Below are 12,135 nucleotides of genomic sequence, written 5' to 3'. Positions count from 1 at the left end.
AGAATTATAGGGCAGGTAAAAAACGAATTACTTACCTACTTACTCTTACTGTAAGAATTACAGGGCAGGTAATAAACCAATTACTTACTTACTTACTCTTACTGTAAGAATTACAGGGCAGGTAATAAATTACTTACTTACTTACTCTTACTGTAAAGTAGTGTCATGATACTACTTGGAAACTTTTCTATCAGTCTGGATCTATTTTTATCTGTAGGATTGTATTCATCTGCTAGCTCATAAAATCAAATTCTTTCAAAATAAGATATTTAACAGAAATTTTTGGTGTTGTTCACCTTTCAGTACTAAGAGCCTTTCACATGTAACTAAGGCCATAGTTATTATATTTTTAGTTTTACGAAATTTTTTGACAAAACCAATGGGTAGGAGGACGAAAAAAAAAAAAAAAAAAAAAAAATGCTGCTGCTGATTTTTTTTTTAATACCAACCGTCAATATCAAAAAAAAAATATTTTTATTTCACCAGGAGATTTTCTGCTAGTGTAACAAATATTTTTTTTTCTTGACAAGGTTTGAATTGAAAATCAATGTGCAACAACTTACTAAATCACCAAGAGCATAAATTTAGATTCTTTCATGCAGTTATGAACTAAAATTTTTTTTTTTTTGCATGAAAAACACTGGGTCGGAGGAGAAAAAAAAAATAAAAATCAACATTTTTAATTTTATTTTTTTTCCTATTTGGCAAAAATTAGGGTAGGAGGGTTCGTAAAACTAAAAATAAAAAAACTACGGCCTAATTAGTTCTATAAAATTGTGCATTGTATTGTAAAAACGAACGTACATGTAAAAATTTAGTAGTAATGTATATAGTCCTTTCAAATGATTGTTCATGTACCATGAATATACAATGGATATGAAGTACTCTTTTGTATGCCATAATTTGAACAGATATTTTATTGACACTGTTATTATAGTTTTTAACTATTTAACTTCTAGCAAAAACAGGTTTATACCAGTATAATGTACAACCACAGCAAAAGTAAAAGCAAAAAAAGGTTTATACCTATAATGTACAACCACAGCAAAAGTAAAAGCAAAAAAAGGTTTATACCTATAATGTACAACCACAGCAAAAGTAAAAGCAAAAAAAGGTTTATACCTATAATGTACAACCACAGCAAAAGTAAAAAAATGTAACTGTCAACTTGAAGTACAAATCCAGTACTAGAACTGTGAAATGTTGTACTGAAATAGTACAACAATTTTGAATAACTGAAAAATACAAAATTATCAAGGAACATTTTTAAAACTGCAATGGTTTTAGTCGACCTATATGGGTATTGGGGTTAGTATTGGGGTTATGTTCATATCTGAATAATATCATCATAAAACATATCTGAAAGTATAGGGGTTAAATTTGTCTTTAAAAAAAACTTGAACCTGTGGCACCCTTAGTAACTCTCCTCCCTGTTAAATCTAAATCGTTAGGATAGTTTTCTAGAATATGTATGGCTTTGTTTGCACTGCTATTAACACGCAATGTTCAATAAATTGGCAATTAGACATTAGCTTTTAAAACAGTTTCATACTTTGCCCTAGCTTTATTATTGTGGAGCCTTTAAAAAATCTTGTACGGTTTTAACTTTCTATTTCATAATTTTAAAATCTTTAAGTGATTTATATTTGATATAAAGTTGCTACATGTATATTAAAAAATGCCTTGTATGACACGGATTATAGACAATAATTTCCAAGGAGTGAAACACTACAGTTTCCATGAAATGTCAATTTATTGACCTAAAAATAGCCATTATGACACCCACACACAGCCAGAATTAGGAATATATTCTAAAATGGTGATAAAATATATTCGCACCAACAAACTATTTCTACAGGAGAATTTAAGAACATCTTATCTTAACAAATCGATGAAATACCATAAGGATATAATTGTATTTGAGATGTTGTATAAATACAATGTTTCTGTCTGTCACAATGTTAAAAGGAAAGTTGCAATGAATATAGTGTTTACTTTCATAATATAAAGTCTTTGATTTATTGATCTAGAAACTGCCGGGAGATTATATAAGAAAATGCTTTCTGAAAATCTTGGCAGCCTTTTAAGAACTAGTATTAAAGATGGTATTTCAAAATATACAGCCAAAATTGGAAAGCACAGCAAATATGAAAAAGAAAAGATGTGGTATGATTGCCAATGAGACAAGTCTCCACAGGAGACCAAATGACACAGAAATTAACAACTATAGGTCACCGTACAGCCTTCTACAATGAGCAAAGTCCATACTGCATAGTCAGCTATAAAAGGCACCAAAATGACAAATGTAAAACAATTCAAACGAGTATTAACTTAAGGCCTATTTATGTATAAAAAATGAACAAAAACAAAATTAACACATCAACAAACAACAACCACTGAATTACAGGCTCCTGACCTGGGACAGTCACATACATACAGAATGTGATAGGGTTAAACATGTTTAAGTTTTAAGTTTGGTTACTGTGGATTCATAATTAATTGGATGTCAGAAGCCTGAATGATCTTTGGTCTCTTTTGTATACATGAACCACACATATAAATGTTCAATGAAGTGCATATTTTCTTTGTTAACAAAACCACCAAATTATATATCAACAAAATCCACAAAAGTTCAAGTACAATGGTTTATGTATACATACCAATGAGATCAAAGAACATTGGTATGTCACCGTATACATAAACCACACTTACAATAGAAAGATCAAAGAACATTGGTATACATAAACCACACTTATAAATTTTCAATGATTGAAGTACATATTTTTTTGTCAACTATTTAGACCACTTGTCCACCGATGCCATTAAAAGAGATGTGGAGTATACATCAAGGAGACAATTACTCAATGACAATTAAAAGCAAGCAATTGAGACATCTAGAGGAGAAGCAAACAGATTTCAACCATTAACAGAAGTCTAAGCTCTCGTTCATAAATGACGTGAATAATTAAACACAAACAGTTGAAGCTTTTCCATTAACACCCAGTTCTCCGCCTATCAAAAAAAAATTACGGTATTACTTAAGACAGCTCCTTGTATGGTTCCTGACCTTGGATAGGCCCTGATAATTGACTCAAAATAGTGGTTGTGTGAGGTTTATGCTAGTTTTTTGGACAACTGACACGCCTCCCTTTTTATTAAATGGCGGATCAGTAAATAACAACTTGACACATGCATCTAAATAAAATTGTCTTTTGTATTTGATTTGTCAATTTTAAAGTAATTTACAAATTGTAAAATGTCTTGATACTAAAGACCTAATTACAAATACAATGCATTTTGTAAATTACCCTGTCCTATATATAAATCATGGATCCATTTAATGTGAAATGCACTGACTTGTGAGGGTCTGGATGGAAAATGCCTGTTCCAAGTCAAGAAAATGACAATTTGTTTGATGTGTTTGAGCTTTTGATTTTGCCATTTGATCGACTAGGGACTTTCTTTTTTTTTAAATTTTCAACGGAGTTCAGTAAAGAATAGAGAATTATGGGCTTTTTTTATAAGCCAAATGTACAGAACAAAGGGCTTAAGAAATACTGTAAATTCAGAAATTATTGCTTAAAATTTATTATTGTGATTTTTAAAATGGACAAAAATGTGAGATTAATTATTGCAATGTCAGCAAAATCTGCATACAGATATATATATATATATATTTTCCTGACATTGCAATATGTATATGATATAAGAATGCAAAGTCTTATGATTACAATATACTCACTTACATGTAGTTGCATTATTTAAATTTACAGTATAGGATAGTTCAATAACAGGATCATGAGGATGCCAAAATAATAGAATAGAGAATAATGGACCAATTTTTTTTTTATATAAATGGCCTGAACATTAAAGTATTAGAAAAAAGAAGAGCCTCCATGTAGACCCTTGTTAATTGAATGGACAATATTACATCAGATTCTACTTAATATTTGGACTGCAACTTTTGCTTCAAGATTAAATGAAATTATTCTGTCATCTCTAGTAAATTATGGTCCAATCTTTAATTCAAAACATAGTTATATATTATACATTTTACATTAGTTATTATTGTATTCTTTGAATTAGCATCTTCAAAATCTTAATGACCAAAAAAATCAAAGAACACACCAACATTTTTATGGAAAATCTCATTTTATACCCTTAAAAATTCAGATTATCTTTGGCTAGATTATTGATTGGTAGTTGGTGTTTAATGCTGCTTTTATTACTCTTAGAGGTCAGTTTGTATAGGGAGGAGAGGACAGTGTACTTGGAAAGCACCATGACCTTTGGCAGATAAACTGGGCAATCTTTCTCCATAAAGGTTGGAGTTAAAAGAATCTGCCATGTACAGGGCTTTAACTCAATGCTTCCAAAACAGTCATATATTCCAGTCATGACCGAAACTTTCATAAAAAGTCCGACTGCTCTCAGCCTCAAACGGTCAAATAGAATTGGTTTGCCACTTTTTGTTATTAAAGGCATTTTTCATACTGTCAAACAATTATCCCTTCAATAAGTTATATTGAACCCATAAATGTTTAACTCCTCAGCCACTATAGGCAAATTACCTTCAGGGGCGGATGCAGGGATTTTCGAAAGGGGGGGTGCTAACCCAGGGCACCCAGGGCAAAGGGGGGGTGCAAAACATATGTCCCGATACAAATGCATTGATCGGCAAAAATAAAGGGGGGGTGCGCACCCCCGGAACCCCCCCCCCCTGGATCCGCCACTGACCTTTGTACTTAAAATTTTATTTAAGTTATTATGCAGTATCCTTAGACAATAAAGGGGCAAATTTGTAATAGAATTGCAAACAAACTATTATTCAAGGTTTTCCAAAGTCAGCAGAAATTCCTATACAAAACTTGTAATTTCATTGTTCTTGAGTAATCAAGAAATCAACAAAAATTGGTATCCAACTATTTTAGTATTAAAGGCATCGATTTCAAGCAATAAAGTAACTTGATGATCAAGGGAACTGCTGGAAAAAAGTGCCACCAGATGTCGTTCACTTTTTTGTCCATTGTCTTATTGATGTTTACCTATGAATTTTTTTCATGTAGAAATAAATTAGTTTTTATTACCACTGTTCATTATTAAGTTTGTGCAACAATTCATTAAAATTTCTTTAAAAAAAACACAAACTTCAAATGTTCAAAATTTATCAAAATATATACATTTATTTTATTTGAAACATGTGTCACTAAAATTTAGCTATATTGAGAAAACTTGTAAGGAATGAAAGGAATTTACAAACAAATTAAAAAAATATGTTCATTTCTTTTACATAAAGAATTATGTAATTTTATTTGTTATTGTGCATCACAAATACAATAGGGCGCTTGGTGTATATGTAATTGCAAATGAGACAAATATGGTGTAAATAAAAGCTACATCTTCAAAGATTTGTGACATTTTGGTTACATATGTGTGAATCTGTATTCAAAGACTGCCTGTAAAAAGAGACCACTTTTTCCTACTCCCATGTGGGCCTCATTAGGGATAAGCATAAAAAAGGGGGAGGGGAGCGCAGGAGGAGGTAGAGACACTTGAAATTACTAATGATAAAAAGATAGAGGAATCTGCAAGACAAAACAATAAGTGGGATCTGGGAACAGAACCCCTTCCCAAATGAGACCCCTTCCCATGTATGGCCAGAATCTTGTGACAGAATTGACTAATAAGTTAGTATTTTATATACTGAACAAAAAATTTGAAGATTTTTTTTTTTATTATGAAATACAGATATTGATCTAAAAAATTACAGGGCAACAAAAAGTCATAATAATAACATAATTATGACATTTATAAATAAAACATGTTTGTTATATGAATGATTTTACCATTAAAAAAAATTCCATAAAAAATTGGGTGTGATTTGTATATTCATTAAATTCTCACTAGTGGAAACATACTTCAAAGTAAAATGATACTTATGCCTTGCAAATTAGTGTATTTTAAGTTCTATAGGGCTAAAAAGGTCTCTAGATAATGACTGCAACCGATAAAAGAAAAACACCCATACTTATTTAAAGATCTTAAATTGAAAATGTGTGCTAGTTCTACATAGGTACATGAAGAAAAAGAAAACAGATGCAATATGGCTTAATTTTTTTATAACACAATTAAAATCATACATACACTTGACATATATTAAAGTAGAGGAACTTTTACTTTTACTGCTGTTTATATCTCAAAGTTATAAACGAACCACTTCAACATAGACTAAAAGCTAACATCTACCTGATAATGTGATACACAGAGCCAAACCCATACCACAAAGCAAGCTATACAAATAAAGCCCCCACCAACAAATTATAAAATAATTCAAAGGAGAAAACCAATGGTCTTATTTATGAACAATGCTTTGTACTAGACCTTGCAATCTGCTTAGCATTGTTTTTTTACATGCTAATTCACAAATTTACAGACCAAGGCAAGACCCTCATGGGAAGTCAAGGTAGTTCAAAACTTAACCGTCAACAACACGGTAAAAAGAGGGGCGAAAGATACCAGAGGGACAGTCAAACTCATAGATCGAAAAATAAACTGACAAGGGTAATGGCTATAAAAAAAGAAAAAGGGAAACAGATAAATTATAGTACACAAGACACAAAATAGAAGACTAAAGACTAAGCAAAACGAACCCAACCAAAAACTGGGGTGATCTCAGGTGCTCCAGAAGGGTTATTAAAGCAGATCCTGCTCCACATGTGGCACCTCTTGTGTTGCTCATGTAACAGTTCAGGGGAAGACATGTCAACCTATTCATTGTTAGTTCAAAGCCCTCTTGCCACTGATGTATTCAACTCCAATCTTAATTGACTAGGTTTGTCAGTGTTCTGCCAAAGTTCTCTATAAACACTAAGCTTCCACCAAAAATAAACAATACCATAAGAATACATCCAATTGTACTGAAAGTGGTGTTAAACAATCTACTAACCAATCAGGATTTGTATTGCTATGTAATGATTACTGATATGTTTCAGGTATATAACCCTATACTCAGGAATATTACAGATACACAATATATCAGAGTCTGATGCGGGTTCCTTCCACTGCTCAGTATACCAAAGTTTTAACAAAGTCAACAATGTACCAGTCACTATTGATTTGATATGGCAGCACAGTCGTGTCCAGGCAGGACTCAAGGTTATAACAGGTAGGTAGCACAGTCGTGTCCAGGCAGGACTCAAGGTTATAACAGGTAGGTAGCACAGTCGTGTCCAGGCAGGACTCAAGGTTATAACAGGTAGGTAGCACAGTCGTGTCCAGGCAGGACTCAAGGTTATAACAGGTAGGTAGCACAGTCGTGTCCAGGCAGGACTCAAGGTTATAACAGGTAGGTAGCACAGTCGTGTCCAGGCAGGACTCAAGGTTATAACAGGTGGGTAGCACAGTCATGTCCAGACCGGACTCAAGGTTATAACAGGTAGGTAGCACATTCCTGTCCAGGTAGAACTCATGGTTATAACAGGTAGGCAGCACAGTCGTGTCCAGGCAGGACTCAAGGTTATAACAGGTAGGTAGCACAGTCGTGTCCAGACAGGACTCAAGGTTATAACAGGTAGGTAGCACAGTCATGTCCAGACAGGACTCAAGGTTATAACAGGTAGGTAGCACAGTCATGTCCAGACAGGACTCAAGGTTATAACAGGTAGGTAGCACAGTCGTGTCCAGGCAGGACTCAAGGTTATAACAGGTAGGTAGCACAGTCATGTCCAGACAGGACTCATGGTTATAACAGGTAGGTAGCACAGTCGTGTCCAGGCAGGACTCAAGGTTATAACAGGTAGGTAGCACAGTCATGTCCAGACAGGACTCATGGTTATAACAGGTAGGTAGCACAGTCGTGTCCAGGCAGGACTCAAGGTTATAACAGGTAGGTAACACAGTCATGTCCAGACAGGACTCATGGTTATAACAGGTAGGTAGCACAGTCGTGTCCAGGCAGGACTCAAGGTTATAACAGGTAGGTAGCACAGTCATGTCCAGGCAGGACTCAAGGTTATAACAGGTGGGTAGCACAGTCATGTCCAGACCGGACTCAAGGTTATAACAGGTAGGCAGCACAGTCGTGTCCAGGCAGGACTCAAGGTTATAACAGGTAGGTAGCACAGTCGTGTCCAGGCAGGACTCAAGGTTATAACAGGTGGGTAGCACAGTCATGTCCAGACAGGACTCAAGGTTATAACAGGTAGGCAGCACAGTCGTGTCCAGGCAGGACTCAAGGTTATAACAGGTAGGTAGCACAGTCATTCATGTCCAGACAGGACTCAAGGTTATAACAGGTAGGTAGCACAGTCATTCATGTCCAGACAGGACTCATGGTTATAACAGGTAGGTAGCACAGTCGTGTCCAGGCAGGAGTCATGGTTATAATAGGTAGGTAGCACAGTCATGTCCAGACAGGAGTCATGGTTATAACAGGTAGGTAGCACAGTCGTGTCCAGACAGGACTCAAGGTTATAACAGGTAGGTAGCACAGTCATGTCCAGACAGGAGTCATGGTTATAACAGGTAGGTAGCACAGTCGTGTCCAGACAGGACTCAAGGTTATAACAGGTAGGTAGCACATTCGTGTCCAGGTAGAACTCATGGTTATAACAGGTAGGTAGCACAGTTGTGTCCAGGCAGGACTCAAGATTATAACAGGTAGGTATCACAGTCGTGTCCAGGTAGGACCCAAGGTTATAACAGGTATGTAGCTGTTATGAACAGGCAGGACTCATGGTTATAATAGGTAGGCAGCACAGTTGTGTCCAGGCAGGTCTCAAGGTTACAACAGGTAGGTAGCACAGTCGTGTCCAGGTAGGACCAAAGGTTTTAACAGGTATGTAGCTGTTATGAACAGACAGGACTCACGGTTATAATAGGTAGGCAGCACAGTCGTGTCCAGGCAGGACTCAAGGTTATAACAGGTAGGCAGCAGTGTCATGTCCAGGCAGGATTCAAGGTTATAACAGGGAGGCAGCACAGCCATGTCAAGCCAGGACTTAAGTTATAAAAGGTAGGCAGCACACCCATGTCCAGGCAGGACTTAAAGTTATAACAGGTAAATGTAAACAGCACTGATGTTGATGTTTTTTATTAGAAATGGTAACTTATTTTCAAAAGTTGTGGTTGGTTATATCCACCTGAGACTTAAAACACATGCTATTTATGATTTGAACTTTTGAAAAATATGTGCCTAATTAGAGTTTTAACCAAGATTTAGTTTTTTTGCTTAATATTGAAGTGTGTCAGTGATAACTGGATTAGGCAAAGTTGTGAAAGTGTTGTTTGGACGCATATTTCAAATTAATTTGTAATTCTAAAATAATTTTATTGTTATTCCTCAATCTTGATTTTATTCAATTTTATCCCAATATTTTGCTTGCACAAGGAATCATTAGGCATTATTTACTTCATCGCTTGACACTAGGGTACATGAATCTATGTCGATGATCTTAGTCAAGGCTGTGTTTTCTCAGACAGACATAATCAATAGCCATTATCAATATCTTAATATATCTGTAATTCCTCAGAACTTATAAGGATAATTTGTCTAGAATGTGAGAGGTCAGCTGACGCACCTATTCACAAGACACTCCTATATCATGTCCTAAAATTAACTACGAAAGTGGAGAAAAATTGTTTCTTGTACTTCAAAGGTTTGAATGCTTTACAAATAAGAAAACACGTTATTTAGGCATGATGCGTTTGTTCATGGTTTGAAATAAGCATCTCATGTCGTAAAATTAACCTTGAAAGTGGAGAAGTTTTGTTTCTTGTACTTTAAAGGTTTCAATGGTAAAAATAACATAATATGTTATTTAGGCATGATGCCTCTGATGCATGATTTTTTATTATTAATTGTTTTTGGCTTTTAACTAGCTGTCAGTAACTGCGAGTACTCTCAAATCGTATTTTCTTGTTAATTCGACCTGTTGATACTGTTTATAATGCATTTTTGTTATTTTATATTTATATGGATCTTGTCTATATACCAGCTTTGATTATTTGGAATATCTTCAAATTTTCACTTCTTCTTACTACATTTGTATAAACTTCAAGATTTACCTGTATTATTAAAACAATTTTTTTTTTACTAAAGTGAATATTTTCGCAGTGGTGTTTTGCCGTGGCTTTGTTTGGACTTGTTTGTTTGCCTTTTGGCGTTGAATGTTTATCTCTAATATTTTATTAACTGTGCATTTGCATTCAGATATCGCCGATCAAATGTATTCGTTCATAGTGTATTAATTTATGTTTTTTGATTGAGTTAGGCCTGCCAATTGAGTTTTTATGGTTTGTTTTTCTATGTTGTGATGTTATGCTATTGTTTCAGAAAAAGGGAGAAGGTTTGGATCCATTAAAACGATTAATCCCGCTGCAAATGTTTGCACCTGTCCTAAGTCAGGAATCTGATGTACAGTAGTTGTCGTTTGTTTATGTAATTTATACGTTTTTTTTTATATAGATTAGACCGTTGGTTTTCCCGTTTGAATGGTTTTACACTAGTAATTTTGGGGCCCTTTATAGCTTGATGTTCGGTGTGAGCCAAGGCTCCGTTTTGAAGGCCGTACATTGACCTATAATGGTTTACTTTTTTTTAAATTGTTATTTGGATGGAGAGTTGTCTCATTGGCACTCACACCACATCTTCCTATATCTATGATGCGTTTGTCCATGGTTTAAAATTAGACTGTGTCTATTATATTAAATAGCTTGATAGAGTACTGAGTAGAGGACTTCCAACTTCTTTAAAAACTATACCAAAAACTTTAACCTCAGCTACTATTTCACTTCATCCCAATGTTTTTTCTTGGGGCTTTACCATGTTTACTATGGCAAGACATGCACTTATGTCATATCTGTGAATCTGAGTCACATTATTCACAATTGTGTATCATCTTTAAGTCCTTAAATCTGCTTTACAGATGCTTTGCAAGAAAGTGTTTGTCCTTTTAAATATTAAACTGGGAATATTTTTGTTAAAAAAGACTTTTAACAGTATCTGCATCAGTACAGGTTTTATTGGCACACATTTCAACACTGTGTTCAATGAGTCCTCAGAATCTAGATCATGATATAATTAAGAATACATAGAAATATAGCTTTAAAAATATAGAACTGCTAAGAGTCGCTTCTGGTGTAAAATTGGAACAGAGATTAAAATACATGACAGTATCATTATCAGTAATACAGAAGCTTACATAAAAGACGTCAAATTTCAAATAAAAGTCGTGTTTTGAGCAATTTATGTTTGTAAAGTTGTGCTGATGTCAACAGAATCAACCTATTTTAAGCTTGATAATTAGTTATCTTGTATTTCAATCGGTTTGAAATGTAACACTTGTATAACACCTAGCTGTATAATTCATTAAAATTCAATGATAACAAAGAAGATCTGTATGATAAAATTGATTGTAAAACATATTAAACTGATACTTAAGTTAGATTTATTCATGATTTTAGGTTATTTTTTAAGTTAGATTTATTCATGATTTTTTGTAATTTTTTATACGACAGCAAAAATTGAAAATATTTTGGTCCTATATTGGTATCACGTTGGCGTCGTCGTCGTCGTCGGAAGATTTATGGTTTTCACACTACATGTATTAGTAAAAGTAAATGGAAATCTATGAAATTTAAACACAAGGTTTATGACCATAAAAGGAAGGTTGGGATTGATTTTGGGTGATTTGGTCCCAACAGTTTAGGAATTGGGGGCCAAAAATGGCCCAAATAAGCATTTGTCTTGGTTTTGCACAATTACTTTGGTATAAGTAAACAGAAATCTATGAAATTTTAACATGTGGTCGATGACCATAAAAGGAAGGTTGGGATTGATTTTGGGTGATTTGGTCCCAACAGTTTAGGAATTGGGGGCCAAAAATGGCCCAAATAAGCAATTTTCTTGGTTTTTGCACAATAACTTTAGTATATTAAAGTAAATAGAAATCTATGAAATTTTAACACAAGGTTTATTACCTCAAAAGGAAGGTTTGGATTGATTTAGGGAGTTTTGGTCCCAACGAATTAGGGGCCAAAAGGGTCCAAAATTAAACTTTGTTTGATTTCATCAAAGAATGAATTATTGGGGTTCTTTGATATGCCAAATCTAACCGTGTATTCAGATTGTTAATT

At 34.2% G+C, this 12,135-nt stretch overlaps 1 protein-coding gene across 1 annotated transcript in view; it reads left to right on the top strand.

The window, feature by feature from the left end:
• The window catches only part of LOC143050792 (protogenin-like), a 74,430-nt gene that overhangs the window by 30,536 nt on the left and 31,759 nt on the right, over nucleotides 1-12,135 (top strand). Inside the window, exon 4 of the mRNA XM_076223907.1 lies at nucleotides 6,993-7,165. Within this exon, the coding sequence (XP_076080022.1) occupies nucleotides 6,993-7,165 (173 nt within the window). The remainder of the gene's footprint in view (nucleotides 1-6,992; nucleotides 7,166-12,135) is intronic.

The sequence above is a fragment of the Mytilus galloprovincialis genome, chromosome 11 (genome assembly GCF_965363235.1).
Source record: "Mytilus galloprovincialis chromosome 11, xbMytGall1.hap1.1, whole genome shotgun sequence".
Classification (NCBI taxonomy): domain Eukaryota; kingdom Metazoa; phylum Mollusca; class Bivalvia; order Mytilida; family Mytilidae; genus Mytilus; species Mytilus galloprovincialis.
Note: the sequence above shows the minus strand (reverse complement) of the source record. Positions and strands in the feature narration are given on the sequence as shown.